General features: G+C 40.4%; 1 protein-coding gene across 1 annotated transcript in view; it reads left to right on the top strand.

Annotated features, from left to right (window-relative positions):
* The window catches only part of LOC113019453 (uncharacterized), a 35713-nt gene that overhangs the window by 2586 nt on the left and 22216 nt on the right, over positions 1-10911 (top strand). The window contains exons 2-10 of the mRNA XM_026163179.2: positions 255-335; positions 592-706; positions 799-932; positions 1065-1291; positions 1395-1509; positions 3246-3545; positions 4166-4392; positions 4508-4596; positions 4683-4783. Coding sequence (XP_026018964.2) covers positions 255-335; positions 592-706; positions 799-932; positions 1065-1291; positions 1395-1509; positions 3246-3545; positions 4166-4392; positions 4508-4596; positions 4683-4783 — 1389 coding nt within the window. The remainder of the gene's footprint in view (positions 1-254; positions 336-591; positions 707-798; positions 933-1064; positions 1292-1394; positions 1510-3245; positions 3546-4165; positions 4393-4507; positions 4597-4682; positions 4784-10911) is intronic.

Here is a 10911-nt window from a genome sequence, read left to right as displayed (position 1 = left end):
AGTATAAAAGGAAGCCATTTTGTTTAGTTGTAGTTAGTGTTTGTGCTGTTATCATGCTCCTTCTTTAATAAAGTGTCAATCCATGGATGTCTTTTACTCCAGTCTTGTGTCATATTATTGGACAGAACCTATGACCGCTGGCCAAAACTGACATTGTTGTGTATCTTAACATTGCTAGAAACTTTTTTTCCATTTATCTTCTATCATATCACATTTGGTTTTTCTAAAATTGAACATTAAACATACTTTTGCAGACGACCAGCAGCTGTTTTCCATCTGTGAAGATGGAGGTGGTCCATTACTGGATGATCAGAAGCAGGACAAATATGAGCTGAGTAAGAAGCTACTTTGACATACATGAATAAAGTTCAGTTCTAGACAGGACTGCTGTTTCATGTCTCTTACATGAAACAACAACATGTCTCTTATATATACATATATATATAAGAAAGATACATTAGCTCATGTCCTCTTAAAGCACAAACAATAGATAGTAGCAGCATGCTCCCTTTCGGTTATATAAATGGTCAAGTTCTTGTTGAGCTGGGCAACACATAATTGTTACTAACATAAGAATTTATTTGTTCCTAGGGGTGGACGACAGTAGCAGCCTGGGATTTCAGGCACCGATAGAGGATGAAGAGTATGAATATTTAGAGCAGGAGGAAGGATACACGACAGAGCTGGATTATGTAACAACATCAAGGTTAAAAGACAAGTGCATAAATGTCTACTATGTACAAAAGTATATGTGTTATCTTTTGTATCCCAGCTCCCGTTTTTCCGTGTTTTCCTTAGGTTCTTGACTCAAACAGTTCCGTCTAAGAGGAGAAAAAAACATGGCAAACGTCGAATCAGCAAATCACAAAATTGCATAGATCTCAAAATCCGCATATTGGAAAACCCAAACATTGAAGTGCTTTCAAATACTGGTAAGTCTAAAGCAAACGTGATGTGAAATTTAAATGTTAAAAACAGAATGAAAACACCTCAGTACACATGAAACTCTGGAGCAGATGTGGAAGATTTCACTGTGATTGATTCAGTGTTCCTCTGTGTTCTAGTGTTTCGGATGTACCGGCTTCACAAGCTGAAGGTTCGTCGTGGTTTGAAGGAAGCTGACTTCCTGAAACTACTCAGGTCTACCTTCCCTCAGCTGGCTGGAGATGAACCTTTTGACCTTTTCTTATATTGCAACCTCAAGAAACTGAAACCTCTGCAAGTAGACTCTGTGACACCAGAGGAAATCATCAGAGTTTCTCGGGGATCTACCCTCTACATACGACTGCAGGTACTGTGCTGAGAAGATTTAACTGATCTCAACAGCGTTACCAAAGATTACAACACATTGACAACTTGATTTGAGAAGAAAATTCCGACCTTCTGTAAAACAGAAAGAAGATGCTGATGAAGATCATGAAGATCTTCCATCCACTGAGACAGACACCCATATAAATCTCAGAATCCGCATCCTGGAAAAGCGAAAGATTAATGTTTTGTCAAAACAAGGTAAGTCTAAAGCAAACATGATGTGAAATTTAGATGTTTCTGCTATAAAAATGCAGCACATGTAAGCCGTATATCACCTTGTTACCTACTAGGTAAGTTCTGAAGTGCTTTTCACCCTTTTACCTGCTCGGAGATCGGTCTATTAAACACAGGTGAAGCTGATGGTCTCCACCACACCTCTATACCAAAAACAGTCATTTGCACCTTGTAAATCACAATTGTTGATGCCAGTAATGCTCGAGAGCAGCTGAAACCCTGGTCAGGACCAATGTTCCCTCTAAGCTGCGTACTGCGTACAGAAAATCTAGGTTGTGCGCAAAAAAAAAAATCTAACCTGAATTGAAATTAAAGTAAATATTTTAACAATTCTGTTTTTTGCAGTGTTAGTAAGTGACTGGCTGCTCCCGTATGGGGTTAGACCGATGCCACCTTATCCCATAGTCCAGCCAATAATGCGATTCACATTCGTATATACGCAGCTAATCAACATCGCTAACAGGCTATGACAGCGTCCTTATGTGTCGACACCGGTGTTTTAGCTAGCAAAGTGGCGTGACTGATGTGGCGTGAAGCCACGTTAGTGTATAACCATTGGAGATGTGAGCAGGACAGACAGAACAATTGACGGAATAAGTGTGGACTTTATACCAGTTTTTAAATTGTGTTGATAGGCCACGTAAAACCAGAGTTATGACAAAAATATCTGCAATGTTTGGTTTTCTTCCTGAATATTATCATTGTTTATATTTACTGCGGGAAGAAATGGTAAAAACTGCGTTTTATAAGGAAAACGCTCGAAAGCACTCTCCACCTGTGAGCAAAGACAAAACCAAAAAGCCCCCACCCTTTCCCATTCGTCGAAAAATGTACCATGTCGACCAATCAAAACATGATATGGCAATATGGCATTTAGTGGTTTAGGAATGGGGGGGCATCAAATTTGATGCAGAACAGCTGACTGTTCCGTAAATAGTTTGAAATGTTTTTTTTAAAAAATGCCTTAGTTGCATTTTTAGGTAAACAGTTGCAAAAAACTTTGTTTGCAAAACTCAGTAACTTTTTTGAAGAAGTAACTATATAATTAACTGCCCGACATCAACTGTATTTTGCAGACAGAGCGTTACAGGACTATCTCCCAGACCAGACTCATACCCATAATACAAGTCAGAGCTTGTATGTAAATGTAAATGCTATAATTTGATTATTTTAATAAACCATGTAACTTGGATGGATTCGATGCTGGCATGACCACAGTGCACACGTCTGATGTCGCTCACAATGGTCCAAGGGATCGCTCAGGGAGTTTGTGTGTTCGCTCAGACACATGAAAAATTAGAGGGAACATTGGTCAGGACACATATACCGTTTGTGCTGCCTCCCTGCACTCTACATGGACATCTTCATCTTTCTGCACTACTCCCTGGTCTAAGAATTGTAACATATTAATAAAGAAATATGTACTATAATACCAAGAATATTTTCATTATAAAACACAATGAAAACACCTCAGTACACATGAAACTCTGGAGCAGATGTGGAAGATTTCACTGTGATGATTGGAACATTAGGAGCCCATGTCACCACTGGTACCTCCAAACTGTGAAAGCAGATTCCAGATTCAATTGGAAAGTAGTATCAGACGAACATTTAGTGAAAGTACAACAGGAAAGTGATGATTTCTTTCTCCTAATACTGGAAAAATTGAACTGATCTCTCAGCGTTCCTCTGTGTTCTAGTGTTTCAGACGTGCCCGCTTCACAAGCTGAAGGTTCATCGTGGTTTGCAGGAAGCTGACTTCCTGAAACTACTCAGGTCTACCTTCCCTCAGCTGGCTGGAGATGAACCTTTTGACCTTTTTTTAAGGGCCAAGCACAACAAACTCAAACCTCTGAAAGGAGACTCTGTGACACCAGAGGAAATCATCAGACTTTCTCGGGGATCTACCCTCTACATACAACAGTCACTGTGTCAAGAAGATTTAAGACTTAAGATCCGCATCCTTGAGGACCCTAAGATTGATAAGATCACAAATATAAGTAAGTTTAAAGCTTTTAACCTTCAAAGATCTTTGGAAGGATTTGATGCCGTTAACGTTTTCTACCTCTTATTAGCTCCTTAACTTGATTTAGAGGCTTTGCATGTCTCAAGAGTCCAACGTACTAGTCATCCAGCTCTCTGTGCAGGTTTGCTGAGTTACCCGTTTATTAGTTGATTCAGGAAAACATGTCTTCTAACTTGTCGATGACTGAAACTGCTTTGACTGTAGTCACACTACCCGCTGTCTTAAAAAACCTCGTAACATTATAAAAGATACCTCACACTCTGGCCACTCCCTGTTTGAACTGTTGCCCTCGGGCCGACGGTACAAAGCAATCAGCGTAAGGACAAACAGACTCAAACACAGCTTTTACCAAATCAGAAAAATATGTCTTGATGCTGCTACTAAAAAATGTCCATCACGCTACTCCTGAAGTGATCTATGCACTGACTGAGGCATGTGTGTGGGGATTGATTTTATTTTACAAATTTTATTTAAAGTTTACATTTGTATGGATGATGCATTGATCAGAGATCAATTCTAATTTCGTTCTACCTGTGACAATGACAAAAAAGACATTCTGATTCTGACTTTGTGAGCTTCTCTGTTTTCTCTCAGTGTGTCAGAATCACCCGTCTCATGAGCTGAATGTTCCTCGTGGTCTTCAGGAGGCTGACTTCCTGGCTCTGCTGAGGTCCACTTTCCCTCAGCTGGCTGCTGGTGAACCTTTTACCATCTTAATTGGTCGCAACCACAATCTAATTCCTCCAAGAGTGGAGAGTATGACTGCAGAAGAGATCTGCAAGAATGGGACTGGGAATCCTGGTATTTACATCCGACTGAAGGTACTGCAAGAACCAATTTAACATCAGGGTGAAAACATTGTTTAAATGTGGAGCATGTTGTTCTGAATGAAAAATCAGAAAAAAACTATTCTTTTACTTTTTGGTGGAAATTTAGGGTCCAGAGAAAAGGTCTCTACAGAGAGAAGATGCTACCGCTGCTGAACTTCCTCCACCCAGCCTGGATCCAACCACACTGACCACTGAGTGAGTCAAAGAAAAGAGTAAGCTGCTGCTGTTAGAGTTTGTTATTTATGTCAACAGTTCAATCCAATTTTGTTCTTTTCCCCCAGAGTTGAGTCTGAGAAACCTCAGATCAGTCAATCAGACACCCACGTGCATCTCAAGGTCCACATTGTGGAGGACCCTCAGATGGATACCATCTCGCCCAATCGTAAGTTCAAAGCCTTTTACTTTATCTGTCCAGTACAATATTCAGTTATCACCACTGTGATCACATGCTGAGCTGAAATAATAAAGAGTAGCCGAGCATAGCTCCTAGGGTGGTCAGGACACATTTGTGACTATGAGGTCCTTTGTAGAGCTCTGTAGGCATGCTGCTGGATGGTTTGGGAAGCTTGTGATGACCTGAGTTTGGACCAGTTTGTCAAAGCACTTCATGATTACTGGAGCACGAGCCACTACACAGCAGTCATTCAGAATGCTGATGGTGGTCATTTTTTGGTAGTGGTACCGTGATAGAGGATTTCAAGCAAGGCTGTCAGTGGTAAGGCTTAATGTTGGGGACATGGTCTCTTTGACTGACAGGTGGCTGTAGCTGCTTCCTGAACCTCAACTGGACCTCTGGATTGTGTTTGTGCTCTTGGAGCAGTCAAAACACATTGAGCACCTTATTCCTAAACGAGGGACTACATCTGTAGCATTAACATGGTTGGTTATGAACAGTCTGACACGGACCAGGAAATTGTACTATGCAAATTATAATGCAAACCGGTCCCCACCATGGACTCAAACATGGAAAACCACTTTTACCACCTATGCAACAACTTATGTCTAAAAATGTATAGCTTCATGTATCGGTGACTCTGCACCTAGTGTAGTCTGGCTCCAGCAGATCCTAGGAAAAACGTTGGAGATCTCTTTCCAGAAGACTGCAGTCCTAGAAACAGCTAAGATACTGCTTAGGACCCTCAATGCTCCAAAGCGTCTGGTATAGGACCCAAGCTCAAAGGATATGTGCCACAAAGAATTTATAAAGTGTCTGGTCAGTAGGGATGGGTATCGTTTAGGTTTTATACGATACTGGTGCCAAATCGGTACTTTTGAAATGGTGCCGGTGCTCAAACGGTGCTTAAAGAATGGAGAACACAAAATTGGTCCAAAAACCTCTCATGTTCAGCTGGTTTTTTGTAAAAAGATAACAATGTTAGCCTTTTCTACAGCTATGGGGCATATATGTATCACTCTTGGCTGGAAGCAGTGCTTAAACAATGGAAAAAACACAAACTTTGTCCAAAAACCTCTCATGTTCAGCTGTTTCCCTCTTTTTCTTTGGTCATTTTAGCCATTTTGGCCAGGGTGAAGGGAGTATCTGCCATCAAACAAGAAGACAGCTGCATGTAACTATGAAGGTGTTTGCTAGTTCACCTTACATGCATTAATGTAATAACCTGGTTAGCCTACTCAATGTAAATTACACACGAACAACATTAAACTACTCACGCAGAGAAAAACGGCTGCTGCTGCCATCATCATCCTCATCATTTCTGCTACACTGGCAGGGCTAGGGGCCAGGACTCTCCTCTTCGGGTTTTTGGGGATGTTGCTAAATCCGGGTCCGATAACAGACACCACACCTGCAGTAGATGTGCTCGGTGTGAGGTCTCGCAGCAAGCTATCAAAATAAAAAATTAAACCAAAACATAATAAACTCAAAATACTGGGTCCAACGGACCCAGAACCGTGACATACATGAATAAAGTTCAGTTCTAGACAGGGCTGCTGTTTCATGTCTCTGATGTATGATCAGTAGACAAGTCTAATAAAAACATTTCATTCATAATTATGTGATAATTAGGCAACTGCAGTCCTCAAGTTCCGGTGTCCTGCAGGTTTTAGATATCACCCTGGGTCAACACACCCGAATCAGATAATTAGTTTATTACCAGGCCTCTGGAGAACTTGGAGACATGTTGAGGAAGTAATTTAGGAGGTATTGTTTTTTTTTAATGAGCTGTGGTGGATCAAGAACACATCTAAAACCTGCAGGACACTGGCACTTGAGGCTCCTGATGTACTGTCTCCTGATAGCATCTCCATGACACCGGACACTAAGCCGACAGACACAGCAAACCTTATCCCCACAGCTTGTATTGACAACACATTCTCACTTCCAGAGCGTAACATTTTACGCTAGGTGACAAATCGTCAACATATTACGTTTTTGGGCACCCAACTCGTTCCTAAATGATGACATTGGAAAAAATGAGGAAATATGAAAACCGTTTGGACTCAATCTACACGTTTGCTCCTTTTCTTATAATCGCTTGGGAAAACACTATTTAACGTCATTAAAGTGCTGGTTAAGGTTGGGAATAAGTTGAGCTGGGCGATAGAACGATAACGATATGTATTGCGAAATAACTTTTTCTTGTTAGAAAAATGAAACTGTTGCGATAGTCCTCGTCTCTCTCTCTTCCTCTCTTAAAAAAAAGAAAAAAAGAACAGCCAATCCAAATTAAGTAGCGCAGAGCTAAACCAATCACAGCCGCAGCGTCAAGTCACGTGACTTGTTACGTACAGCACAAGTGCCAAGCTGCACATGTATTTGTTTGGGAAGCAGCCAGCCACCGTGCCGGCCGGGTAATGGAGAAAATGAGTGTGCCGACTAGAGAAAAATCAACCGAGAGCTTGGGTGACCAGGTTAGAGAAGAGAACACAGATGACGGTTCCAATGCCGGAGAGATTGTCGAAAGGAAGGGCCGGAGAAATTCTGTAGTGAGGAGGTATTTCGGTTATTTGAAGTGTGACAAAAAAGTAGCGCGCAATGTAAATTGTGCCGAAAGCATGTTCCCACAAAGTCTGGTTATACAACATACCTTTTTTTGTCCCCTGAAGCAGTGCCACCCACTAGAGCATGCTCAATCTCTGACTGAAATCGCTAATTCGTCATCGAAAACAACCAGGGGAATCCCTGTGAAGCAGCAACAGTCAATTGAGTCGGCATTCTCCAGCGTCTTACCATATGACAAAAAAGCTGAGAGACATAGCGACATAACGAATGCCATAGCCTACTGCCTTGCTAAAGACATGCTACCAATAAACACGGTTGAAAATGAAGGATTCAAGCAGCCAATTAAGGTAATGGATCCTCGTTACCAACTTAAGTACATCTGCCCTGTTGAACTTATTATGGGAAATAAATATTTAAATCAAAACAAGCTGCTGATTATTTCACATTTTACTTGTGAGCAACAGCACATTTAAATCTTACAAATATAGTTATTTGGCTTTGGCTAACGTGATAGTCTGAAGTGCACGGGCCATCATTGGGGCCGGGTGGTGATGTCCCTGCCCTGTTTCAAAAAATCACCCATCTTGGGTGTATAAGCATTTTACATCATTGGGCCCTCGTGACGTTTCGGCATTTCTTTCTATTTATTTCTGTGCCTCTCTTGGCTTTTATACTCTTTCTTTGCTCCTCCCACTCTTGGGTTTCAAACTTGTGTTTCTTAAAAATTCTTTCTTGCTTTTGTTTCTGTTTTTCTCTTTGCATGACTTTCTTGTCTTACTTTGCTTGTTTTCCCCTTACTTGTGACCTATTTGTCTTTATTTGTTTACTACTTTTCTCTCTGTTTGTTTTTCGTGACTTTCTCTTGTCTTATGTAACTTGTTTTCTCTTATGACCTCTTTAGGGATAAGGTTAGATTTAGGACTGGAATACAGGGCTGGAACGTCTTGTGTGGGTTGTAGACTTCGTCTCATGTTACCACTAGAGTGAAATCACTACCAGGATTGAAAAGTGACCAAAACATCAGCCAGAAAGCATACAGTCTAGCCCATTATTATTTATACCCCTGGCAAATTTTGACTTAAAGTGAGTTTTATTCAACTAGCAAGTTATTTTTTTTGATGGGAAATGGCACAGGTGTTTCCCAAAAGATAATAAGATGATATACAAGAGGCATTTTTGTGGAAAAAAAAATTCTCAGCTTTTTTTTACATTTGAGCAAAAAGTGTTATGTCCAGAATTATGCATACTCTTCACAAACTGTCAGTCTCTGGGAAAATCCAAAGTTCCATACCATTCCAAAGAATCCAAGCGGTTCTAAAGCATCCTAAATACCCTGATTAATTGGGAACTGTTCATCTGGACAAAGAACAAGACTTCTGGTCTTCTGTGGTTTTGTGTCGCTTAATGCGACTTATAATTCGGTGTGCCTCATGATCTGAAAAATACGGTAACTTCTACCTTTTCACCTTCCTTTCAAAGTCCAAGTTTTTGTGCTATGGTTTAGAGCAGGGCGATATGGCCAAAAATATTTATCACGATATATATTTGAAAATTTGCGATAACGATATAACTGACGATATAATTGATGCGAGACAAAATACAACTCCACAACATTACTAGCGCAAAAAGACAACTTTCCATTTATTTTCTCTTAAACAAGAAGCTGGTTTTTATGTACAGTAAAGCTTTATAAAAATGTAACAGTGCAAATGCAAATTCCTTGCTGAAAGTTTAACCAAAAGGCATTTCCAGTAGAAATGGGCTGACATATCCTGAGCATAACCATGTATAATATCCACTGAAGTTAAAACGAGGTGCTTTGCAACATTAAACTGCAGTGTACAGTACGTATTTTTCGGACCATAAGGTGCACGGGATTATAAGGCACATTAAGCGAAACAAAGCAGTCAGATAAATCAAACTTTATTAAACTCATTCTTGTTGCTTCCTCCACTTCTGTACCATTGATTCATTAATGTTGAATTCTCTGCAGCTGCTCTATTCCCATGTTGTTGCAGTATATTAATGACTAACCTTGTATTGTGGATGGATTATCTCAGTTGTTCTCCTGACTTAAGTTTGGTCCGTTTACAGCATCCTGCCATGCAATTGCATTTGTGTCTAACTATCAGGAACTTTAACGTTAACTTTTATAAGTGGAAAAGTGTTAGTGTTCGTCCTCCAGCTTCACTGTTTATGTTATGCTAACATAGCTGTGTCGCTAGCAATCAGGTAGCACATCATTATATACCAGCTAGCCCAACTTCAGTAACCCTACAAATAGAGCTGGGCGATATGAGATTTTTTCATATCACGATATGTTTTTTTCATTTCAGGCGATAACGATATCTATCACGATATAAGCCAAATAACTATATTTGTAAGATTTAAATGTGCCGTTGCTCACAAGTAAAATGTGAAATAATCAGCAGCTTGTTTTGATTTAAATATTTATTTCCCATAATAAGTTCAACAGGGTAGATGTACTTAAGGAACATGAGGCTTTTTCAGATAAATAAAGGCAAATATTGCAAACTACACAAAAGGCAGCCGCTAAAGCGTTTAAGTTTCAAAATAGAACAAACGAAACAGACTATTAAATTGTCAATTCCACTTAGAAACAAAATATTAATTCTAAAAATAAATCTTAGTTTGTTTTACAGAAGAACAGACAAAACTAACTTTTGTCAGTATCAAATAAACTGAGAACTAAAAGGAAATTCTCAATCTCTCCTTGTTGTATAGCTTAGCTTTTCAAACAGTTTTAACAGTTACTTTAGTCTGACAAAAGCCGAATGACGAATTAGCGCTTCCAGTCAGAGACTGAGGCTACGTCCACACGTACACGGGTGTTTTTGAAAACGGAGATTTTCTGTTTTCGTTTTAAAAAATAATCCCGTCCACACATAAAGGCAGAAATGAAGGAAAACGCTGCTATGAACATGCCAAAGCAGCAGGTGGCGCTAGATTCCTAACCGTGCAGAAATGTTGGCCAATCAGAAGTCTAGAAGCCTCGGTGGGAAAAAGTAAACAAAGCTGGGGCATAGAAGCAGACCCGAGTCGTATGTGTGGACGGACAGTAACCGTGTATATGTAAGCATTTAAACACTGCAGAGTAGAATTTAAGGAAACAGTATTGTATAAATTCATTTCACCGAAACAATAACGTGGCGCACAGTGTGACGCATGCACCAGTTTATTGTATTTCCAGACTTGCTTTCGTGCCGAGTAGCGTGCAATTTACAGTGCACGCTACTCTGTTTTTTGTCAGACTTGAAATAGCCGAAATACCTTCACACTACGGAACTTCTATGGCTCTTCCGTTCGACAATCTCTCCGGCATTGGAACCGTCATCTGTTTTCTCTTCGGTCACGCTCGGTTGATTTTTCTAGTCGGCACACTCATTTCCTCCATTACGCGCTGGCTCCATTACCCACTGCCTGCTTCCCAAACAAACACACATGTGCGGCTTGGCACTTGTGCTGTACGTAACAAGTCACGCGACGTGACGCTGCGGCTGTGATTGGTTCGGCTCTGCGCTACTTAG

Source organism: Astatotilapia calliptera, chromosome 3, assembly GCF_964374335.1.
Source record: "Astatotilapia calliptera chromosome 3, fAstCal68.1, whole genome shotgun sequence".
NCBI classification, from domain to species: Eukaryota; Metazoa; Chordata; class Actinopteri; order Cichliformes; family Cichlidae; genus Astatotilapia; species Astatotilapia calliptera.
This window is presented reverse-complemented; position numbering and strand designations above follow the sequence as displayed.